This window comes from Neoarius graeffei, chromosome 10, assembly GCF_027579695.1.
Source record: "Neoarius graeffei isolate fNeoGra1 chromosome 10, fNeoGra1.pri, whole genome shotgun sequence".
In the NCBI taxonomy this organism is placed as follows: Eukaryota; Metazoa; Chordata; class Actinopteri; order Siluriformes; family Ariidae; genus Neoarius; species Neoarius graeffei.
The window spans coordinates 79,312,334-79,338,044 of NC_083578.1; the positions used below are offsets into that span (position 1 = coordinate 79,312,334).

Here is a 25,711-nt window from a genome sequence, read left to right on the forward strand (position 1 = left end):
TTTTCTCAAATCTCAGACTCCCCTTTCAGATGTATATTAAATTGCCGGCATGTCGTTCTGAGGAATTAAGCTGAACGCGTTGGAGTCCACCAAAGTTCGTCTTTATGAAAGAACACCAAGATGTAATCTCAGTAGCAGATGGAGTTGAATGTGAAGATTTTATTTTAATATGTGGTAATTTATTGCATTAAAGGTACAGTTTTTAATCTGGGAAAGAAAGTCATAAGATGAAACTTTTCAGTAACTTGGAGTTTTTGATGGCATTTTTCTGGTGCGGAAATGAAGAAGAAACAACCTTTATTTTTCGCATGCACACTTCAAGCACAGTGAAATTCATCCTGTGCGTTTAACCCATCGAAGCAGTGAACACGCGCGTGCACACACCCAGAGCAGTGGGCAGCCACACCAGAGCGCCCGGGGAGCAGTCAGGAGTTAAGTACCTCGCTCAAGGGCACTTCAGCCCAAGGCCGCCCCACGTTAACCTAACTGCATGTCTTTAGACTGTGGGGGAAACCGGAGCACCCGGAGGAAACCCACGCAGACACGGGGAGAACATGCAAACTCCACACAGAAAGGCCCTCGCCAGCCGCTGGGTTTGAACCCGGAACCTTCTTGCTGTGAGGCGACCGTGCTAACCACTACACCACCATCTCAATGGCTGGGAACTCCACGCCCAGCCATTGAGATCTACATAAAGGCCTTTTCATTTTTTAGTCTCTCTTGAATGAATCATGCTATTTTCTTCTTTTTAATCATTCTGAGCATAGACACTTGTACACCTACATTTGTCCACTCTTCAGATTCCTGTTCTGGGCTTACAGGAGTGGAAATCTTCTGCTGATATAGCCCATCCGCCTCAAGGGTTGATGTACTCTGCATGTTGATATGCTTTTCTGCTCACCTCGCTTGCCAAGAGTGGTTAAGTTACTAGAGACTTCATGTCAGTTTGGTGAACCAGTCTGACCATGTTATCTGCGCTGTCTCAACAACAAAAACTACAAAAATGATCACATTTTAAATCATTTTCTTGAATAAAAAGCACTTTCGTTCCAAAAACAAGCTCATAGGCCATGTATAGTGTCAAGAGGCTTGCGAATGTTTTCATTGTCATTGCAGTTTGCTTCCCAGGCAGCAGAGGGCTCTAAATCTTACAAACTGCTCTTTTAATGGTCCATGTTAAACCAGATGTTCTGCTTTTATGTATATTTTAGCTACTCACTTTGCACAGTTAGTACAAATAGAAAGTAGGAAAGAATTTCATGTAACAGTTTAGTCATTGTTTTTCTTGGCATGACTATGACAGAGTGGGCGGCACGGTGGTGTAGTGGTTAGCGCTGTCGCCTCACAGCAAGAAGGTCCTGGGTTCGAACCCCGGGTCCGGCGAGGGCCTTTCTGTGTGGAGTTTGCATGTTCTCCCCGTGTCCGCGTGGGTTTCCTCCGGGTGCTCCGGTTTCCCCCACAGTCCAAAGACATGCAGGTTAGGTTAACTGGTGACTCTAAATTGACCGTAGGTGTGAATGTGAGTGTGAATGGTTGTCTGTGTCTATGTGTCAGCCCTGTGATGACCTGGCGACTTGACCAGGGTGTGCCCCGCCTTTCGCCCGTAGTCAGCTGGGATAGGCTCCAGCTTGCCTGCAACCCTGTAGAAGGATAAAGCGGCTAGAGATAATGAGATGAGATGAGACTATGACAGAGTGGAAAGTCAATTCTTATGATTGCGCTAAGCCAAATGACTTGACACACTGAAAGGAGCTGGGATTCTCATTACTAGAAGACCGATTCAAATTATGAGAATGGAACGTCTAATTTTCTCATTTTTCCTCTTCACAGGACTGGGTCCAGTATTTATTTTTATTATAATGAATACTGTGGTTTATAATACAGTGATCTATTTGCTTGACCATATGAGTTTTCAGAAACTCAGGTGTTGTTTTTTTTCTGGGGGGGGGGAATTAGTCAAGTTTTTATATATCACTTTTAACAACAGACATTGTCACAAAGCAACTTTACAAAAAATGAAAGACTTTAAACATGAGCTACAGTTGGGTCCATAAATATTTGGACAGAGACAACATTTTTTTCTAGTTTTGGTTCTGTACATTACCACAATGAATTTTGAACAAAACAATTCAGATGCAGTTGAAGTTCAGACTTTCAGCTTTAATTCAGTGGGTTGAACAAAATGATTGCATAAAAATGTGAGGAACTAAAGCATTTTTTAAACACAATCCCTTCATTTCAGGGGCTCAAAAGTAATTGGACAAATTAAATAATTGTAAATAAAATGTTCATTTCTAATACTTGGTTGAAAACCCTTTGTTGGCAATGACTGCCTGAAGTCTTGAACTCATGGACATCACCAGACGCTGTGTTTCCTCCTTTTTAATGCTCTGCCAGGCCTTTACTGCAGCGGTTTTCAGTTGCTGTTTGTTTGTGGGCCTTTCTGTCTGAAGTTTAGTCTTTAACAAGTGAAATGCTGCTCAATTGGGTTGAGATCAGGTGACTGACTTGGCCATTCAAGAATATTCCACTTCTTTGCTTTAATAAACTCCTGGGTTGCTTTGGCTTTATGTTTTGGGTCATTGTCCATCTGTATTATGAAACGCCGACCAATCAGTTTGGCTGGATTTGAGCACACAGTATGTCTCTGAATACCTCAGAATTCATCCGGCTGCTTCTGTCCTGTGTCACATCAATAAACACTAGTGACCCAGTGCCACTGGCAGCCATGCATGCCCAAGCCATCACACTGCCTCCGCCGTGTTTTACAGATGATGTGGTATGCTTTGGATCATGAGCTGTACCACGCCTTCGCCATACTTTTTTCTTTCCATCATTCTGGTAGAGGTTGATCTTGGTTTCATCTGTCCAAAGAATGTTCTTCCAGAACTGTGCTGGCTTTTTTAGATGTTTTTTAGCAAAGTCCAATCTAGCCTTTTTATTCTTGAGGCTTATGAGTGGCTTGCACTGTGCAGTGAACCCTCTGTATTTACTTTCATGCAGTCTTCTCTTTATGGTAGATTTGGATATTGATAGGCCTACCTCCTGGAGAGTGTTGTTCACTTGGTTGGCTGTTGTGAAGGGGTTTCTCTTCACCATGGAAATTATTCTGCGATCATCCACCACTGTTGTCTTCTGTGGGTGTCCAGGTCTTTTTGCATTGATGAGTTCACCAATGCTTTCTTTCTTTCTCAGGATGTACCAAACTGTAGATTTTGCCACTCCTAATATTGTAGCAATTTCTCAGATGGGTTTTTTCTGTTTTCGCAGCTTAAGGATGGCTTGTTTCACCTCCATGGAGAGCTCCTTTGACTGCATGTTTTCTTCACAGCAAAATCTTCCAAATGCAAGCACCACACCTCAAATCAACTCCAGGCCTTTTATCTGCTTAATTGAGAATGACATAACGAAGGAATTGCCCACACCTGCCCATGAAATAGCCTTTGAGTCAATTGTCCAATTACTTTTGGTCCCTTTAAAAACAGGGTGGCACATGTTAAGGAGCTGAAACTCCTAAACCCTTCACCCAATTTTAATGTGGATACCCTCAAATGAAAGCTGAAAGTCTGGGCTTTATGTCCATGTCCATTATATAACTATAACTTGAATATGTTTCAGTAAACAGGTAAAAAAACATTTGTGTCAGTGTCCAAATATATATGGACCTAACTGTAATTTTATCCCCAATGAGCAAGCCTATGGCAAAGAAAAAACTCCCTCAGACGACACGAGGAAGAAACCTTGAGAGGATCAAGACTCAAAAGGGAACTCATCCTCATCTGGGTGATAACAGATAGCATAATATTTATACATAACTCGCTTCGATAACTGTGTCCAAAAGAGTCACAAAGTACAACCGTGTCACCAGGAAAATCATTATAGTTTTAACATGAAATCTGTTTTGTTGAAGTTATAAACTGTTCATTGATGGAAACTTGAGTGCAAAACTGCTCATAACAACTGCAGTCCTCAGACATGAATGCATTACTGTAAGTGTCCAGAGCCGTCTTCCAAGTGTGACTTTTGACTGTCCATATGGGACTGTCCTCGACAGGAGCCATGTAATGAGACTCCAGCCAGAAGTAGGGCATCAGGATGGATCAGGCGAGTCCGAGGAACAGAAGAGGTCAGCGTCTTACTGGTGTCTCAGGATTGACATGTAACTCAGAGAGGGACAGACAGGGGGAAGAGACAGGAGGTGAACGATGGGTTGTTAGGTATGCCTAATGAGTAAGAACAGGATACAGGGTTCCTGCATCCGAAAGAACATCGTAAACATGTACTATGTTACATCCTTGTGAAAGAAGGACTTAATCTGGATAGGTTAAGCAAATCTCTCTGTTCTTGACTCACACTTCTGTGGTCACAGATGTCCATTGTGCTGAATCGCTAAGCTTTCAGTCATGTGAGAGACAGTCAGGTGACGCGCAGGGTTGTATCCTAAATCACACCCTGTGGGGCAAAATGAAAGTAGCACTACATAAGACATTGAAGGTATTATTTCCTTGCCAGATATAATCAGGAGGAAGGTGTTGGAGAGCCAGAGGCTTAGAACTCCAGAAAGGTAAACTGTAAGCACTTTTAAGGACTAATTTCAATTGTCAATATGCTACATGGTTGTCCTTTTGGAATTATTATTATTATTATTATTTTATACTGCGGGCGGCACGGTGGTGTAGTGGTTAGCGCTGTCGCCTCACAGCAAGAAGGTCCTGGGTTCGAGCCCCGGGGCCGGCGAGGGCCTTTCTGTGTGGAGTTTGCATGTTCTCCCCGTGGGTTTCCTCCGGGCGCTCTGGTTTCCCCCACAGTCCAAAGACATGCAGGTTAGGTTAACTGGTGACTCTAAATTGAGCGTAGGTGTGAATGTGAGTGTGAATGGTTGTCTGTGTCTATGTGTCAGCCCTGTGATGACCTGGCGACTTGTCCAGGGTGTACCCCGCCTTTCACCCGTGGTCAGCTGGGATAGGCTCCAGCTTGCCTGCGACCCTGTAGAACAGGATAAAGCGGCTAGAGATAATGAGATGAGATTATTTCATACTGCATATGGTAAAGGAGCGTGGAAATGCAGAGAGAGAGAAAGGCACCTAGGAGGCGATCACAGAAAGAATCGATTGTCTGACGACAAGTGTCGGGAATAGCGTGTTGACTCTCAGGCTTAGGAGTCGATTCAATAGAGTGAATTTGATTCAGTTCAAGTTCACCTAAAGAAAAGGCAACGTTACAAAAAGGAAGTTTTATTATGGAAAGGTTTTTGAGTGAGCTAGATTTGTGAGCTACAGTCTCATGCTACAGTCTCTTTAGTCTTATGATTAAGAGTTGTTTTTAAATTTCCGTGTGTTGGGAATAGAATCGAATCAGGTTGAGGAGTCGATTCATTAGAGTGAATTTGATTCAGTTCAAGTTCACCTAAAGAAAAGGCAACGTTACAAAAAAGAAGTTTTATTATGGAAAGGTTTTTAAAGTGAGATATATTTGAGAGCTACATTAGTCTCATGACTAAGAGCTGATTCTTCATTTCCATGTGTTGGATATAGAGTCGAATCAGGTTGAGGAGTCGATTCAGTAGAGTGAATTTGATTCAGTTCAAGTTCACCTAAAGAAAAGGCAACGTTACAAAAAAGAAGTTTTATTATTGGAGGTTTTTAAAGTGAGATATATTTGAGAGCTACATTAGTCTCATGACTAAGAGTTGGTTTTTTTTTTTTTTTTAATTTTCGTGTGTTGGATATAGAGTCGAATCAGGTTGAGGAGTCGATTCATTAGAGTGAATTTGATTCAGTTCAAGTTCACCTAAAGAAAAGGCAACGTTACAAAAAAGAAGTTTTATTATGGAAAGGTTTTTAAAGTGAGATATATTTGAGAGCTACACTAGTCTCATGACTAAGAGTTGTTTTTTTTATTTCCGTATGTTGGATATAGAGTCGAATCAGGTTGAGGAGTCGATTCATCAGAGTGAATTTGATTCAGTCCAAGTTCACCTAAAGAAAAGGCAACGTTACAAAAAAGAAGTTTTATTATGGAAAGGTTTTTAAAGTGAGATATATTTGAGAGCTACACTAGTCTCATGACTAAGAGTTGTTTTTTTTATTTCCGTATGTTGGATATAGAGTCGAATCAGGTTGAGGAGTCGATTCAGTAGAGTGAATTTGATTCAGTTCAAGTTCACCTACAGAAAAGGCAGCGTTACCAAAAAAAAGTATTATTATGGAAAGGTTTTTAAAGTGAGATAGATTTGTGAGCTACATTAGTCTCATGACTACGAGTTGTTGTTTTTTTTATTTCCGTGTGTTGGGAATAGAGTCGAGTCAGGTTGAGGAGTCGATTCAGTAGAGTGAATTTGATTCGGCCTTATATTCTTATTTAGACTTAGACAACCTTTATTGTCATTCAGTATGCAACAAGTGTACACCGAACGAAATTTCGTTGCAATTTGGCTCAGCACAGAAATAAATATGAAGTGTATTAAATTACATTAGATTAAATTATGCAGCAGCAAAAATATTATAAAGTGCAATAGTATAAAGTGACCTGTGGAATTTGGAATGTTCGAGTTATAAATAGAAGTTTAGAGTTTGGGTTTGGAGTTCAGCATTCTGGTGACCTGGGGAAAAAGCTGGTGGTCCTGCACCAAATGCTGCGGAACCTCTTTCCAGATGCCAGGAGGGAGAACAGTCCATAATGAGGGTGTGAGGTGACCTGGGTGATGATGTTTCTGGCTCGAGACATGCAATGCCTTGGTGCAATGTTCTGAATGGAGGGAAGAGAAGTCCCAATGATTTTCTCTGCTCTTCTCACCACTCTCCTCACATTCTTCCAGTCAGAGGCACTTGCAGCCTCCAGACCACACAGAGATGCAGCTGGTTAGAACGCTGTCTATGGTGCTTCTGTAGAATGTAGTGAGGATGGGCAGGGGCAGGTGGGCTCTTCTCATCCTACGCAGGAAGTGCAGACGTTGCTGTGCCTTCTTGACCAGTGATGCAGTGTTCACAGACCAGGTGAAGTTGTCTGTGATGTGCACCCCCAGGAACTTGGTGCTACTGACCACCTCCACGGCCATGTTGTTGAGGAGAAGTGGAGCGTGGCTGGGCTGGTTCTTCTTGAAGTCAACAATGATCTCTTTAGTTTTGTCCACATTCAGGTCCACATTTGTCCCATCATTTACATGATATTATTATTATTATTATTATTATTATTATTATTATTATTATTATACAAATGAAACATTTTCGACTTAATGTAACAGATCATAAAATGGTGAATAAAAAATAAAACAATAATTATTATTATATAAAAATAATAAACCCACATTAAGTCCAGTCGAGACAAACAGATGTCATGTCTCATCACAAACTATTCACCAAAACAGTTCACCTGCCTACTGACATGACACTACATTAAACTAATAAATGTGTCATAATTCCTTCTCATCATAACAGTGTTTTGTCTCATTAATTAATTAATTAATTAATTAATTAATTAATTAATTCCGCTGCTGATGAGACATGACATCTGTTTGTCTCGACTGGACTTAATGTGGGTTTATTATTTTTATATAATAATAATTATTATTGTTTTATTTTTTATTCACCATTTTATGATCTGTTACATTAAGTCGAAAATGTTTCATTTGTATAATAATAATAATTATAGTGGGATCTAGACGGGTCATAAAAACCAAGTTGGTGAGTGTCTTTGCTTCAAGATTTTCTCCTGATGTAGATCTGGAAACATTGACTTGTTATCTGAAAGATAAACTACATCGTGATGTGACTTGCCAAAAGATTGACAGTGTTCAAAAGCGATATAGCTCTTTCAAAATTACTGCGGAATGCGAAAAGGTTGACGAAATGTATGAGCCGGATCTCTGGCCTGAGGGAATCTTTGTGTGCCGCTTCTACATACATGTCAACCTATATGGAATGTCCGTATTTTATACGGATTTGATTCAATAAACGTAGTATACGGGCATACAAATAAAGTTATACGGATTCTTTAAAAAAACTTCAATATTTATTTAGAGCTATAATCAATTCCCACGATGATAAAAGAGCGCATAACATTTACAAATGTACTGTACACCACAGAAAGCACAGACAGACAGTAAAGAGTCTTATGAAATCACGCATTATCTTGTGGTAGCGAGACTTCGTTCCACTTCTGATCATGCGCACACCGTATTGCGAGAATCCCACCAACCGTGCAGTAACATTTTGTTTGAAAAGCCTATTTCCACCTGAGCGACTTTCACTAGCGACTGAAAAGATTTTGAATGGGCACTCCGGCAAGATCAACACAGACACTTGCTGTGACATGCAGCCTCGTGAGGTATTGGTGCGGACTGCTAAAAAAAGCTGTCATGGAGTGCAATTCAGAACATTAGAGTGACACTTTGTGTTTTTGTCAAACATTGGAGCTTTGTATTCATTCTGAAGGTTTATTGTTATTAATATTGAATAAAAAGTAACTTGGATATATCATTGTTAATTATCATTCAAATTTTAGGTAAATTATTTTAATTTGCATCTTATATGGATTTTATAAGGGAAATACGGATTTTGGAGGTTGGTTATACAGGTTTGATTGACCAAAGGTTGACATGTATGCTTCTATGAAGCACGAAAGATAGTTGATTTAAAAACTCTTGGGGTGGCAAGGAGCAATAGCGTGTCTGAGGCCGGGGCATCTGCAGCGGGCAAGGCTGAACTGAAATCATGAAAGTTGTGTCATATAATGCGCGTGGCCTGCGCTTAGGACAGCGTGATAGTGACAAAGCGCGACGCATTGTGATTGACCAACTCTTTGACAGCGCGGACATTCTATGCATACAAGAGATTCTACTGCCCAAACAAGACCTCGACAAACTTAATTCTGTGCATAATGACTTCTATGGGGCAGGGGTGTCTACGACTGATTTAAGTTTGGGGATAATACGGGGCAGAATACCTGGCGGTGTGGCCATATTCTGGCAAAAGTGTTGTCATGATTGCCAGGACTAAGGAGGATCAAAAACTACACTTCCCTTCTTTTTATTTACATGACACTGAGCTGTCAATTGTAACTAAAGTAAAATACTTGGGTCATATTCTTAGAAATGATTCATGTGATGATAATGACATTCAGCGTCAATGTTGCAAACTGTATGCTCAAGCGAATATGCTGGCACGTAAATTTTATATGTGTACCAATGATGTCAAAATCTCTCTCTTTAGAACATACTGTACTCTACTGTATACAGCTCACCTTTGGTGTAGCTATAGCAAAGCAAAGATGAATAAGATCAGGGTGGCATATAATGATGCACTTAGAATCTTGCTTAAGACGCCTAGGTGGGAAAGTGCAAGTGCTCTGTTTGTAACTGCAAATGTACCCACGTTCCAGGCTCTAATGAGAAACCTCATGTACAAATTTATGTGTAGGTTAACAGTATCAAGAAATGCCATCATAATGTGTTTGACTAGTATTCAGGAAAGTGACACCCAATACTGTTCTGACATTTGGAAATATTGGAAGAGCCAGTTGTATGTATCTTCAATCTGATTTCTTTGTTAATGTGTGTGTGTGTGTGTATATATATGAACATATAAAAAAATGTTTGTTTCTTGTATGTACAATTTTGGACCCTGAGTCTGTAAATAAAGTTTATATATATATATATATATATATATATATATATATATATATATGAGTGGTGTAGTGGTTAGCACTGTCGCCTCACAGCAAGAAGGTCCTGGGTTCGAGCCCCGGGGCCGGCGAGGGCCCTTCTGTGCGGAGTTTGCATGTTCTCCCCGTGTCTGTGTGGGTTTCCTCCGGGTGCTCTGGTTTCCCCCACAGTCCAAAGACATGCAGGTTAGGTTAACTGGTGACTCTAAATTGACCGTAGGTGTGAATGGTTGTCTATGTGTCAGCCCTGTGATGACCTGGCGACTTGTCCAGGGTGTACCCCGCCTTTCGCCCGTAGTCAGCTGGGATAGGCTCCAGCTTGCCTGCGACCCTGTAGAACAGGATAAAGCAGCTAGAGATAATGAGATGAGATGAGATGAGATATATGAGTGATTCCACGCTTATGGGTACTGAAATGGGGACATGAACTTATTTTTAAAAATTCACCTAAAACCATTTCTTTTTTTACCATCAGGTCACAAAACATGTAATCTTTAATGAATGATATGTTAAAAGATAACTTTAATTTTCTGAGATGTAATAAAAACATATTTATATGCCAAAGTCAGAACGTAACAGAAGTGTTGTGGACATATATATTCTCAATTTTAACAATGTAGAATTACTTTTTGAAACATAGGAAGGTGATGTTTTAGCAAATATAATTAATAAACATGTGTAGTAGAATAAACATACACATTCTTTCAATAAGATTAACATGGTATATAGCTAGATCGTAATTAATTTGTAACAGACGCGAGATGGACAATCGTAACAGAAGTAATGTAACAGACATCATTTTGGAACTCATAGGCTTGACTTTGGCATATAAATATGTTTTTATTACATCTCAGAAAATTAAAGTTATCTTTTAACATATCATTCATTAAAGATTACATGTTTTGTGACCTGATGGTAAAAAAAATGGTTTTCGGTGAATAAGTTCATGTCCCCATTTCAGTACCCATAAGCGTGGAATCACTCATATATATATATATATGATGGGACAAATGTGGACCTGAATGTGGTTTCATTTTCGGAATCGATTCTTAGAATCGACTCACTCGATTCTCAGAAAAAAAGGAGTCGTCCTCGGTACAGCACAGCAGCTTTGTTTTGCTCCATACCAATGACCTCATGCTGTTATGTTAGTATACTAGCTCTTCGTATTATAGTTGTCAGTGAAATACAAATATTTTCTCAAAACAAACTCTTAAAAAATAAAAAAAAATTAATAATAATAATAGTTTTCCAAGTGTTCGCCACGAGTGTAGTTTTTATCCAGGGTTTTTCTGGGACATGTCAATTTCAATCCGATAGGGTGAATCTCAAATAACCTGCTGAGTCCCTTGTTTAGTGCACTACATTAGTCATTATGCTTTTGTAACTTTTACGCCCTATCTAGTGCACTAGATCTGTAATAGGAAGCAAGCTTAGCGTGTAGGCGTTCCTTAGGCGTCATCGGGTCTGAACTAGCCAATCAGAATCCAATGCGGAAGTAGATCTGGTTATTGGTTCGATTGTTTGTTTGTTGTATAAAAGGGGACTCGTGGGCCCGGTTGTGTTCTCTTCTACCTTTGACGGTTTAAGATTCAGGTATGAGTTCTTAATGTATTTGTTTGGGCTGAGATCCATTTTATATCCTGCTAAATTTCAATGTAGTCACTTAATTAAGGTTTATTTTATCTGGTTTATATATGGGGTAGATTTATAGAGGTGTTGATTTATGTATGTTGTATATAATAGTTCTGCTAGTTATTGTAGGCTGTATATTTATTATACTATATAATGTCCTGTATTGTCCATTACATATACATAACTTGCATATGTTTGCACTGGTTTTTCTTATTTTATTTAATAATTTTGTCCTCTGTATTGGTAGAGAGGCACCATTTGCCAGAACCAAGGTGTGTGTGTGTGTGTGTGTGTGTTAACATAATTGGCTGATAAACATGGTTCTGATTTTGACTTGGGATGTAAAACTACTTCTGAAATATTTCATGATCATTTCTAAAGTTATTGGTCACTAGCTTAACCTTTGCCCTACTATATGGGCCAAATACATTTGGCTTGAAATTGCATTCAGAAAGACTTGTAATGGTCTCCTTCTCAGTATGATTCCTCTGTATTTATCCATCTTGAAGATGAACAAATACATTTCTAGGTTTGTTTAATCACATTTTATTGGACATCAGGTGTCATTTTGAGGAACCTGCTCAACCCAAAGTGGTTAATCATATGCTTTCCTATTTTTGTTTGAAGGCTCTTCAGCATCTAATTACCCTGATAGCTGATGATGTGCTAGAAGTTTGTTGCATGAAGGGGGGGAGAGAGAAATGTCACTTTATAAGCTGTACATTTGTACCCATTATCACTTCCAGTGCAGATTATAAATGGAGCTTTTTGAATTAGTTTACAGTATTTCTTTTTTATTTAAGTCATGTCAGCCAAGGATGGTGTGCTCTCCAATGATGAGGGCAACTTCAGCTCTCTTTGCCCAAATGGCTCCGAATGGATTTGGTACACACTTGGAGAGTGCACTCAGGACACCCGTGATATGAGCAGTGTTGTCCTGGGTCTGATGTCCATCGCCTGTTTCATTGTGTCCTCTCTCCCGTAAGTCCATCTCCTTGACTTTAACCTTCAGCCACACTCGGTCCTGTTTGAATCCTAATCTGGGAGAGCATTCATTACTGGTTCATGTTTCCACTGATGTTGAATGGAGTCAACCAAGACATGATTGGCATTAGTGTATGGGTGTAGTGCATAATTGTGTAAATCTTGCTTTTCACCAGCTTGTACTAATTAAATGCAGGCAGACTTTCCAGTTGTACTTGATCACTGGAATAGATTGTGTATCATTTGTAGTAAAACAAATGTTGGGAAGTTTGCACAGAAGTGTAACAAGATTGGCAACCAGTTTTGATGTTTGAATCCCAGGAACATCTTGGTTTAATTTGTGACTTCAGTTATGTGGGTTTTTTGTTAACTTTTGTCTCTGGTATTTCTTGAATCTGTTTATAGGTGTTAAACTACTAATTAAAAATTGTCAGGCGGTAACAAATACTTGGTGAATCGCTGTGGTATAAACAGCACTTTGGAGACATGAACTGGGTGGTAACAGTAATTCCACATGCCACGTGGCAATTGACTTTTTTTCTTTTAAATCCTCAGTTTGTACAGTTAAGCTCTTTGATATTCTGGTTTGATTGTTATAATTGGTGCAAGTGTTTCTCAAGAAATAACCACTGAACTGACTATCTCTATTTTAGGCAGTACTACAGCTCATGTAAGATGGGGAACATGGACTGTGCTTTATCCATTTGGTTCCTCTTGCTTTGGCTTTTTGGTGACTCATGTAATCTCATAGGCTCCATTTTAGCTGACCAGCTTCCTCTTCAGGTAAGACACACATTTATAATGTCAAGAAGCTATGGGCCAATCAAAACCCATGATTTTCACCTTTGGTTTGGGAAAACATTGATGGATGTTCATGTTTGCATGTAGTCAGTGCTTTTGTTTCTCTTTTGCTAGTGGTATGACTTGCTGACCTTTCTGAATCTCTTCCTCTTCCGTCCTACAGAAATACACTGCAGTGTACTATGTCCTGGCTGACATTTTAATGTTGAGCATGTATGGCTACTATAAAATGAAGAACAAGCGGTCCAACAGTGAGTCACTCATTTAATATTTAAAGACCTCTTCAGATGTCTCCTGTTACTAATAACTAAACGGGCCTTTGTTAATGCAATTGGAGGGACTTTAAGGCGGCGGTGTCTCATGATGGCAATCGGGCACAAGAAACAATGCGGCACAAAATGTAGATTAATGTCAGAATTTGGGTTATGTCTGAAGTTAAGACCAATTGGGGGTCATTTCCAGTCTGGTGACCAGTGGTAAGCATTTAATTCTTTAAATGAAGACTTTTTGGATTGTGTGGTGACCTGAGAACCACATGATGAGACTTTGATCTTTTCTAAACATGCTGGGTGCTCTGGTTTTGTCCCACAGTCCAAAAATGTGTGAACTATCTGTTCCCTGTGATGGATTGGCAACCCATCCATGGTGAACCCTGCTTCTCACTTCAGGTCATCTGGGCTTGGCTCCAGCTTCCCTGTGACCTTTGATTATCTAAGTGTTCTAGATGAGTGAATGCGTTTTGAAGCTACAGACTCCCCTGGGACATTGTATATCTTGATAAAGTTTTAAAAACCTAGTTACTTGCTAATGGGAAAAGGGAGACTAGTCTTAACTGTACTTCTGACTGTGGCACTGCAGTACAGTGGCATATTGGGACACTTGTAAAGAATATTTTTTATTTTTTTTAAAGGGGTGGGGGTGTTTATCAAGGAAGCACATCACCTTGGCAAGTTTGGATCAACATCATGCCACAGCTGACCTGAGTTATAGAAAATGGTCTTTCCACCTTGATTGCCCAACTTGAATAAGGACTAAGATTTTCAATTGCATTTCCCAGAATGCACTGCAGCCAGGAAGCATGACTGCTTCTATGATGCAATGGGAGATGACTGTATAAAGTACACAGCTGTTTTTTGCTGTTGATCAATTGTGCAAGAGCATGGAGTGGATTCTTCTCATCTGTGTAAATCTGGTACTTTGAAACAGCTGAGCTGAGAGTTATAGGAAATGCAAATTTTCTTCCTTTCTTGTGCAATATACAAGAAAAGTGCTGATTCTCCATTTCCCAGAATGTATTCTGGGAAATTTGACAACTTCTGGGAGGTGGCTTTTTTTTCTTTGAAATTTGACCAAGTTCAGAACTTGCATGTAAACATTCGAATTTAATCTTGGAAGCTCTGAGGTTCTTTGGATATTACTCAGGCCATCCATTGCAGATATCTGTACAGTCAATCTGATTGCAAAGCCTAGTCACTTAGGTTGTGTTTCAGTACAGCATGAAACGGTGTCTAAACTTGCTCAAAGCCTGACGTTCAGTGCTTGTTATATACACAGTAAGGACATGTCCTCTTGCCCAATGAAATTTAGTTTCCTATCCACCATGAATGCTAATTCCAAATAAATAAATGGGTGGAAGAAATGATGCAAAGTAAAGGCAAAAAACCCCACCCAGTATAGTACAAAATAAAGGTAAATGTGTACTCTGCGATCACACTTGGCTAGCAAGTTTAGATATGTGCTCAGTAAACTGGCTCCTTACCCAAGAAGTTGATGATACAGGAGAACTACTTGTGCCCAATTTATAAAGTCCACTTGATTTTGCTGACTGTTAGATGTTGGTTCTAAAAACCCAACTTTGGCCAACCAAAATCTGATTGACTAACAAATTATCCATCTTAAGTGAAAACCATACCTGTCAACCCTCCTGTTTTTCCCGGGAAATCCCTTATTTTGACTTATTTCCCACTTTTTTTTTTTCTGAAAATATCCAGTATCTTCACATTAAGTCAGTAGGTCCAGAATTCATGACGTGCCTCTGACAGGAGTTTACAGCAGGAAGTCGGGCCATGAATTCACGTCCCCGCCCTCTCAGGCATCAGTAATTACATAACTACGTCCGGAGGCAAGGCTGAACAAGTGATTAGGTCCAGTGTTGTCAGATTGGGTGGTTTCCTGCCCAAGTTGGGCGGTTTCAAGTGCATTTTGGCGGGTTTTGAACATTTTGGGCTGGAAAACGTCAGCAGTATCTGGCAACACTGATTAGGTCTGAGGTGAAGATGGTGATGCTAATAGCTAAGAAAAACATTAGCCTCTTTCTTTGATTTCAATAAGTGCGTTGCTGGAATGTTCCCAGACTCTTCCATCGCAAAGAAATTTTCCATGGGGAAAACGAAAGCCTCCCAAATAATCAAAGGTAAGCTACACATGTTTACATCAAGTATGTCCTGGCTAAGACCTCATAAATAGCCTAGTGTAAACTAATTGGTGTATTAACAGTTTTATCCACTCATTGTCTATTTTTATTTTCTATCTGAAACTTACCCATTTTAAATCACTTAGTTTAATATCTTATATTACTCTTTATCTCTTTATTACTCTAGTGTTCCGAGGCCATGACTATGGTAAAACCATAATAAATTGCAATGGAATTGAATTTATTGACTGGTTATACAATGACCTTTCTTATTTTAACATGCGTATTTTAGCCCTTAATTTGGGAAATAACTGGTACCACTGAAAGCAAATAAATAAATGTGTAGTTTATTTGCAAATGCACTCTATAAACCATAAGCATATTGAGTTTGGATTTTGGCTATCACCAACATGCACCAGAGTACAGGAAGTCACAAATACTAGATAGAAAATTGCCCCCCATTCAACTACACACCCACTTTTGGTGAAGGGTATGACTTTCTGAAATTTTCCCTTATTTTGAGTTAAAAATCTGGGAAATATCCCTTTTTTTTCAAACCTCAAAGTTGACCGGTATGGTGAAAACACTTTTTTAGTAATGTGTGAAGTTGGCTGTCTCTTGGAACATCCAGTGAATACTTCAGTATTTCCACTGGCCAACCGAACACTTTACTGTCTATAGTCTTGGTCATATGTTCAAGAAATAGATCGCTGATTGCTGTGTAACTGAACATGACCGCTACCGTCCTTGAGTCAGAAGGTATGTCCATGCTGTAGGAATGTGAGAAACTTCTCTGTATGTATAGGTGACCGAGCAGTGCTGTATGCAGTTGGAGTGCTGTGTGTACTTGGTGTGTTTTCTTCTCGGCTGCAGTCCCCAGTATACACGCGCACCTCCTTGGGCTTCAGGGGCCGGGCACTGCTGGCTGTGGATCAGCTGAATGCACATCAAATAAGGGTGAATGAAGGCAGCTTTGTGAACTTGTTGATGTCCTTTGGATTAAGTTTCTATTCAGTCCTGATGCAAGCTTGTTCATCTGATGAAGCAGTCCATATTGTACTGACTTGATTTCTTCTTTAGCCTTTCAGCACAAAGAAGATAATTGGCTTCACAGTGGGTTCAGTCTCCTCCCTGCTTTATTTCTGCTCCAGACTGCCACAGATTGCCACAAATGTAAGTAGATTTGGTAAAATTGATCCATGAAATAGTTGAGCTGAGGCACATGGCAGAGTTGGCTAAAAGCTATGTACGACAAGATTGTGTAGAATAATTCTATCCACATTCACTAGGTTTTGAGAAATGGAGCCCTTTTGCAAATTTGGATGATAACTTTGTACCAAACATCTGACAATCAATTCCACTTGGAACATAAACTGGCAAAATGACAGCAATTTGTGAAATGCTATAATTGTGGGGAAAAAGATGTTCTTGCCATCAAATGCTTTGATTCCATATTGCTTTGAGTAGTTTTTCCATCCTCAGTTGGTTCAGCAACTTGCTCTACCACAGTTTCTCTACTCACAGTATGAGCTGATACCCTAGTAGTAGAGTAGCCAGTCCAAACATGATTGTTCATCCAGTGAAATGTGGATAGAATAATTTGGTTCGACTTGCCAATCCTAGCCAGTTGAGGCCTAGGAAACAGTCACCTGGCTTCAGTGATCTGGTTTTCTCCATTTGTAGCAAATACTCAAACTAGTGCATTTGAGATGCTTTTCTGCTCATCATGGTTGTAAAGAGTGGTTACTTGAGTTGCTATCACCTTCCTGTCAGCTCAAACCAGTCTGTCCTTTCTTCTGACCTTGCACTTTATCAATTTCCACCCACAGAGCTGTTGCACTGTTCTCAGAATCTGAAGTGTCTTGATCCCAGATGCTCAAATTCTGAACACTGCTGTGGTCCAAGTCATGGAGATCATGTTTTCCCCATTCTAATGCTGAAAGTGAACATTGACTGAAGTGAACTTGACTTATCTGCAGAACGTTATGCTTTGTGCTCCTGTCACATGATTGGCTGATAGTTTATTAAACACCAGTACAATCATACAAGTAAACTTAACAGGACAAAACTATGTAGGTCCTGTATTGGACAGATCCTCTAGCTACATTTTCACTGAATCAATGTTTTTAAGGTGTGAATCACTTCATGTTCCTCAGTATGTTCTGAACTCCTCTGCTGGCATCCCTCACCTTGTACCCTTCTTGTTTCCATGCTAAAGCTTAGGAGAAAGTCAACAGAGGGTGTGTCATTCTTTCTGTTCGCGCTAGTCATTCTGGGTAACCTCACATATGGAGCAAGTATCCTGGTGAAGAACCCAGAGCGTGGGGACAGTGAGCGCAGTTACATCGTCCACCACCTGCCCTGGCTCATTGGCAGTATGGGAACACTCAGTCTTGACCTGGTGGTATCCTTTTGATCACAAAAAAGGGGGCTGGACATTTCATTTCTAGAATAGGTCCTCATTGGCTTCCTGGTTCTTTTTGTGGTTGCTTGCATTTATGAAAGCAGTACATTTGAGGACAAACTTGCTTGTATATTCCTGCCCTTCTCAATCTCTTATGCTTTCATATCCATGTTATGGGCTGCATTGCTCTCTGCCACACTTGTATGAATTTCACTGCTTTGTTTAAAGGATGGCACCAAGAAAGAGCCCAAAATGTGCAACTTGAAAACCTGTACATTTCATTAAGTCTAACAGCATGGCGACTATTGAACATTACTATAAATTCACGAATACAGCAGTTCCATGTTTTACAGATTGGTATAACTTTTGATTTGGTGTCAAAGCAACACTTTCATTGCTGCAGCTCTGTTAGTCTGGATATGTTGGTGCACTGCAACCCTGCTATAATGAACTTGGAGGGGAGGAGAGGTGCCCAAGTACTTTGTAATGCTGAAATGGAATCACCTGTTGCATCACTTGTGCTTGTATAAAACAAGACTAACTGGGTTAAATTTATTTATACTTCACCTTTACAAAGTAAAGGAAATGTCTCCCTTGCTGTCACTTGCTTGCCAGGTCTTTCCAACACCCATGTTATGGATTAAGTTTGAGCCCTCTTTTTTGCTTGCTTAGAGTTGAAATTGAATTTCAGGATGCTGTATTCATTGCCTTTTCACCACACTTTACAGTCCAGGATATGAAGTTTGTCTTGTCATGTAATGAAGGTGGATGACACATGTAATTGCAGGGAGAGTATTTTTAAAAATGGGCAGGTGAACAGTAAAAAAAAAAAGCAAGATGAAGGCAGGGTTCTGGAATAGGAAATGGTCAAGCAAGGCACAAATGGAATGAGGTGATCAAAGACAGTCACAGTACATGGCACAAAGGCTTGTTAATGTGAGATCAGGTACAGCACACTTTGCAAAGTCTGTTTAGTCCTTAACAAGTGTGCTGTGATTGCACTCTAAACTGGAACAGGCACATGGTAAGTAGTCTGCATGCTTGGTGCCAATGTGCATGGACATGAGTAGTCATGACAAGTGTTGAGTAAATACTCAAGTAAAACTGCTTTAACCTTTATAATAGTCCTTTTAAGGAACTTCAAAAGTTGGTGACTTCCATTCTCCATAGTTGTGACAAACCTAAGTGAGGCTAGTTGGCTCATCTGGCTAGAAGGCTGAGCTGTTGCCATGGTGTAGCATCTGTCTTGTCCACAATTCAGTTAAATTATGTTTCCAGTTCTCCACAGGTTTCATTCTGAGTTTGTTTGAAAGAACTTCACTCCACACAACTTGGTGGGTGTTTTTGCTAAAGTTAGTAATTGGATCAATTAACAAATTTCCCAGGCCTCTCTAGAATTGCTTCTCACTTATCTGATTTGTTTTGAGTAGATCTTCCCTTGAGGAGTAACGGTTGGTTTTCCTGTTGTGAACAATTTGTTCAATTTTTTTTTTGGTTACATATCTCCTCCCTCAATTCTCAATGGATTTCAGTTCTGGGTCTTGTTTGTAAGACCTAGACCTTCACAACACTTGGGGGGGCTTTATTTATTTTTTCCTAACTGGTAATTGGGTCAAGTTCAGACTTTTCATTAGAATTGTTTCTGATCAATGTTCTGGGTGATCTCACCTTGAACAAAACTTGGTGGCTTTTTTTTCTTGTAAACAATTTCTCATGGAGGTTGGTCTTGCATGGTGGTTTTGATGGCAGGTTGGATGAGGTTGTTTTTCATGGTGTGAACCTGTATTGTTAACTGCAGACTTGATTTGTTTTTCCGTAAGAGAGAGCACATGGTTCAGTGGTGCATACTCTGACTCATCACTAAAGGCAAACTTGATTTGTTTGTAGTTGGGGTTCATTATAGTGGGGCTGTAGTGGAACTGCACAGGAGGATCTGGTTTGGGTTAAAATGTTGACTGAAGCAAGCACATGGGAACTGATGTGAGCCATCCCTGTTTCATCTAGTCCTTGTTAAGGGCTTCATTCATTAGTAGGTTGTGGGTGAGATTTTATCATGACCTGATCACTTGTTCAATAATGCTTTTCCTTCACTCATCCTTAGATATTGGTGCAGTTTGTGATTTACAGGAAAACTTCATATGGAGAGGAGGAGACCACAGCTCTTCTGAACAGCTGAGGCTTCATCCTCATGGGTTTGCTTGGACCTCGAGACATTCAGAAGGCTCAACTCTCACTTCCCCCCACATCTGAGCACAAAACTGTCAAACACGAAACCTTGTGGCATTTTATATTTTTGAATTTGCACAGTTCCTTTTTGGACAAGGTTTCAAACGGTGCAATATGCTCAAGAGAAGAGCCAAGTTTCACACGGACACTGAAGTTGGAGCACGTCTTTGTGTAAGGACTTGTTTTTGGAATACGGTCTGCATGTTTTTGCAATATTAAAATATTTATATTTGTACATTTTGTTCTCATGGTTTTCTTGTTTCTCTTAAAAGCTGTACTGGGAGTACCTTGGAGTAAAGGAGTACTCTGCATATGCATTTAAACACTTCAATGGAATATTGAGGGCATCTGTAGGCTTGGCTTTAAACAAAAGGGCTGAGGTGGCAGCAGTAGGTAATACTCTGGGGGGAGTTGACTTGGATGTTATCTGGGATGGTCAATATAAATTTGCAAGGGGGGGGGGGATCAAGCTTACAAAACAATTCTCAATATTACCTAGTCTGTCTGCTTGCTTGCGCCGCCCCCCCCCCCCAAAAAAAGTGTAATCACAACCCCATGTATGTCCTTTGACTATATAAGAAACCTCAATCAGGGCATTATATTCGTTTACAGTAATCTGATGGCATGTTGAAATAAAATCTCAGTGGGAGGGGGAACTTCAAAAAATCTGTCTCTGCAGAATCTTGGGCAGTGGCATTTGAGTACATGGCTTTTCACTTTGTGCAAGACAAACTATTACAGTTTGAACATCACTACGCTGCCCTCAGTATATGTGCTGTGATATACCTTGGCAGTTAGACAAACTCCTTCCTGACATGACTCTGGAGACAGTTGTCCATTGTCCACAGGTTTAATGACGTAAGAAAGAGTAAAGCACACAAAAGGCATAATGAGTACAAATGAAACGCTCTTTTATGCTTAAACATTCACACAATGTAAATATACTGACTTTTTTAAATGAACTAAATTACTTTTTTAAACCACTACCTTTTATGTATTTATGGCTTATTTATCAATTATGTTCATGTAAACCACTGTATTTTAACATCCACTATTTTATTGTATTTATTCTCATATGAACTTTAACAGTCCTAGCTGAGTAGACACAGTAACTGTAACAACTTGAGACTTTATAAAACTTCCCAAACTCAAAATTGTCACAAAAACATCTACAATCAAGTCAATACACACCAACGATGCCATCAAAGGGCATAAGATGGAGGCAGACTCAAAAGGATTGGAAAACTGACAAAAACAATGGCTCTGAGCTCTGCTCTTCTTTTTTTACTTCCTGGTTTTTAAGTCACCTGACATGTTACAGGTAATTTCCTGTTTCAAAATAAAACATACATGCTGATTTAACAACTGTAACAAAATGCACACATTGGATTAAGCTCAGATTATCCAAGTGACTTTTCTGATGTAGATTCACATTGTGATGGATGCAAGTCTAATCCAGCATCATATACCCACATGCTTTGGTCTTGCCCAATGCTGGACCACTGTTGACCTATCTTCAAGGCTGTCTGGCTTCCTGGGATAATCAGTTTCACCATACCCTAAAACTGGGTTATTTTGCATGACCATCCATCCATTTTTCTTCTGCTTATCTGAAGTTGGGTCACAGTGGCAGCAGGGTATTCCAGGCATCCCTTTCCCCAGCATCGCTTTCCAGTTCCTCCTGGGGGATCCTAAGGTGCTCCCAGGCCGGATTAGATGCATGATCTCTCCAGCATGTTCTGGGTCTACCCTGAGGTCTCCTCCCGGTTGGACAGGCTTGGAAAACCTCCAAAGGTAGGTGCCCAGGAGGCATCCTAATCAGATACCTGAACCACCTCAGCTGACTGCTTTTGATATGAAGGAGCAGCAGCTCTACTCAGAGATCCCTCCAGATGTCTGAGCTCCTCACTCTAAGGGTGAGCCCAGCTGCCATATAGAGAAGGCTCATTTCAGCCACTTGTATCCACGATCTCATCCTTTCGGTCACTACTCAAAGCTTATGACCATAGATGAGGGTTGGAACATAGATTGACTGACTGGTAAAATCTTTGCCTTCCGGCTCAGCTCCATCTTCACCGTGACGGACCGGTACAATGCCTGCATCACTGTTGACGCCGCCCCAATCCAGCTCCATTTTACCATCACTTGTGAACAAGACCCTGAGATACTTTGGCATCACACCTGACTCAAATCATTTAACTAAGGCACAGTCTGCTCGTATTGCCTTTCTCACTCATCACTAGATGACAAATTTTATTAAAATGGAAGGACTGCAAACCCGTTTGCACACTGGGTTAAAGACACCCTTTACTTTCTTAAACTTGAAAAGATTAGACACTCTATGAAGGGATCAGCAAAGAATTGCACTAAAATATGGGGACCTTTCTTGGACTATATTAAAGCATATATTACGCTACCTGCCTCTCAGTAGCACAAGGAGAGGTGATCCATCACCTTCTGTGGATGGATGCCTCTCAATATGTGAAGCAGCAGTGATCTCAATGGAATAGAAATTGTGTATTTTGTGGTTACTACCCCCCACTTAAATGTGATGTAAATGTGATTTTTTTCCATGTTTGTTTTTACTTAAAATTTTTTTCTTCTTTTCTGTTGTTAATAGCGTCGACTATTATAGTCAATGTAAGAATGTCATCGTAATGTCATGGCTATGTTAAACTGTGAAATAAAATAAATTATATATAAATAAATACGGCGGCACGGTGGTGTAGTGGTTAGCGCTGTCGCCTCACAGCAAGAAGGTCCTGGGTTCGAGCCCCGGGGCCGGCGAGGGCCTTTCTGTGTGGAGTTTGCATGTTCTCCCCGTTTCCTCCGGGTGCTCCGGTTTCCCCCACAGTCCAAAGACATGCAGGTTAGGTTAACTGGTGACTCTAAATTGACCGTAGGTGTGAATGTGAGTGTGAATGGTTGTCTGTGTCTATGTGTCAGCCCTGTGATGACCTGGCGACTTGTCCAGGGTGTACCCCGCCTTTCGCCCGTAGTCAGCTGGGATAGGCTCCAGCTTGCCTGCGACCCTGTAGAAGGATAAAGCGGCTAGAGATAATGAGATGAGATGAGATATAAATAAATACGGCGGCACGGTGGTGTAGTGGTTAGCGCTGTCGCCTCACAGCAAGAAGGTCCTGGGTTCGAGCCCCATGGCCGGCGAGGGCCTTTCTGTGTGGAGTTTGCATGTTCTCCCCGTGTCCGCGTGGGTTTCCTCCGGGTGCTCCGGTTTCCCCCACAGTCCAAAGACATGCAGGTTAGGTTAACTGGTGACTCTAAATTGACCGTAGGTGTGAATGTGAGTGTGAATGGTTGTCTGTGTCTATGTGTCAGCCCTGTGATGACCTGGCGACTTGTCCAGGGTGTACCCCGCCTTTCGCCCGTAGTCAGCTGGGATAGGCTCCAGCTTGCCTGCGACCCTGTAGAAGGATAAAGCGGCTACAGATAATGAGATGAGATGAGATAAATAAATACAATGGCCCTAATATGCTGTTATAAAGCTCCACTAAACACACATGAACTTAACCCTCTGTACTGCTTATAATGAAAGACGAAGGGCAGTTGTTGGGGCAGGTATTACATTTTACGTTGAGGAGTCACCAATAACTGCAGTTTCTTTGTACAATGTTGATAAGTTGGATAACTAAATTCTAATCTTCGCTATAATGATCTCTCATTTCATCCTCTTCCTAGAGCCTTGACCTTTAGCCTGTTATGGTTGTTTTGAATTTGCATTGGTTAAAGGAGAACTGAAGTCATTTTTAAACTTGCTTTATTTCTTAATTAACACGTTATTCAATTATCTTTTCGGTTTTAGTAACCTTATATCATGACTTGTATTGGCAACGAATTGCAATTAAATATTCTACTTATCGGCCTATTCGGTTTTTAGCCGTGTTGAATTTAGTTCGTTCGGTCCACGGCAGGCGTCGCTTATCCGCGCGATCTTCACGAGACTTGTGTGAGACTTCGAAATGTGAAGTGTCAGCCAGGTGTCAGTGCTGCCATTTTGAAAACTGTTTTCCAAACGAAATATTGCACAAAAACGAGTTTAAATGACGATTACTGCCTACTTTTTTCAAACTTTCCTGATTGCTATCAAAACAAACAAAACTTCAGGCTCGATCACGTCAGCATTCGAAAGAGGGCGCGCACGTCTTTTGACAACGTTGGCAGATGATGGTCGCTTTGATTTCCGCTGTACGTTTTACTTCCGTCCTACGATGTCTCGCACAGGTCTCAACGAATCTCGTTTACGGCCATTGCTTTGACATATGGACTGATATATTACAGAGCATATTTCAAACACTCATAACTTGCTATGGACCCTTTTCACGTGATGTCACGACAAACGCGGCCGCCATTTTGGACATGTACTACCAGTAGTTTACCACAGCCAACATTGAGGAACGGCAGCAAAGAAAGTGTTTATTTTCAGCAAGACTTCCATCATGCCAGTATATTGTTGTGCACCTGGATGTAGTAACCATCAACAAACAAGGCAAGGGTTATCATTTTATCGGATCCCGGTAGATGCTGACCGACGGAGAAGATGGATAGCGGCCATAAACAGGAAAGATTGGCAGCCCTCGGCATACCAGCGCTTGTGCAGTGACCACTTTGTTGGAGGTAAGACGAATAAAATTAGCCAGAAAAGGCATTACATTGCTGTTAACATTCTGTGGCGGCGAGTGTGTAACCAAATAGGCTAAAATAACCCATTGTAACCTCTTTGTTCTTCTGTAGTAGCTATTAGCTAACGACATTAGCTAGCGTTGTGTTCCTTTGCTGTTGGTAGACTGTAGGACAGATCAGAGGCAGTGTCCTACAAACAGCGCTTAATTTGAGGGGGAGCAAGCCGGAGCACGCTCCGGAACCTCGGGCGTTGGCTCCGGCAGCTATTTACACTGGATCCGGTGATCCGACACCTCTTTTGACTATGTAACAAAAAAAAAAATAATAATAATTAAATAAAAAGATGCAAGTTTATTTAGTGTTAATGTCTGATTTTGATATCTGTCTTGTTGGTGATTTCTCTCATGAAACGACATCCACAAAATATCTGCAGATGAACTTAATTTGCAGTGTTATTACAAAACATGCCCAGAAGCGCAGCGCCGCGCCCCCTTCCCCCCCTCTTTTTTTCCGCACCGGAGCCGCTCATCCTCTGCGCTCCGGGACCTCCCACTTTACAAATTAAGCACTGCCTACAAATAAGTGTTCAAAACAAGAGGAACATGTATTTGTCTCTTAAATCCAGGCCGTTCCCTGTAATCTGTAACAACGGTTGGAGAAAGTAATGGCAAATAGTGAGTGCACAAACCATAGAAGGTAAACTGTACACAGCGCCAGGGCAGTGTGATGGTATGTCTACTTTTAGATTGTGTTAGCTTATCAATGAACACACTCGTCACTCGACGAGTTTCACGTCTTTACGACGGATACTTAAATGTGTGTTAGGTATTATTGTTGCAGTCTAAGCAGTCATTGTAGCAGCTAGATGAGCAAGAACCGAAAGGGTCTGTGCCATAAACCGTTATTTCTGTACGGCGTTGCTAATGTGTCGTTACTGTTGTTATTTCTCC

The 25,711-nt window shown here is 40.6% G+C and overlaps 1 protein-coding gene across 3 annotated transcripts; it reads left to right on the forward strand.

Annotated features, from left to right (window-relative positions):
- The first annotated feature begins 4,425 nt into the window (after positions 1 to 4,425).
- Positions 4,426 to 20,358, forward strand: slc66a1 (solute carrier family 66 member 1). Of its 3 annotated transcripts, none has more exons than XM_060932372.1 (8): positions 4,426 to 4,571; positions 12,099 to 12,276; positions 12,933 to 13,062; positions 13,244 to 13,331; positions 16,299 to 16,450; positions 16,574 to 16,666; positions 17,712 to 17,897; positions 19,999 to 20,358. In XM_060932372.1, the coding sequence occupies exons 2-8, from the start codon at positions 12,101 to 12,103 to the stop codon at positions 20,071 to 20,073; spliced, it is 900 nt and encodes a 299-aa protein (XP_060788355.1). In that variant the 5' UTR covers positions 4,426 to 4,571; positions 12,099 to 12,100; the 3' UTR covers positions 20,074 to 20,358. The 3 variants fall into 3 exon arrangements, with proteins under 3 accessions (XP_060788355.1, XP_060788354.1, XP_060788353.1); XM_060932371.1 differs by having other exon boundaries at positions 4,426 to 4,564; XM_060932370.1 differs by lacking the exon at positions 4,426 to 4,571 and adding an exon at positions 11,146 to 11,256.
- The last annotated feature ends 5,353 nt before the right edge of the window (positions 20,359 to 25,711 follow it).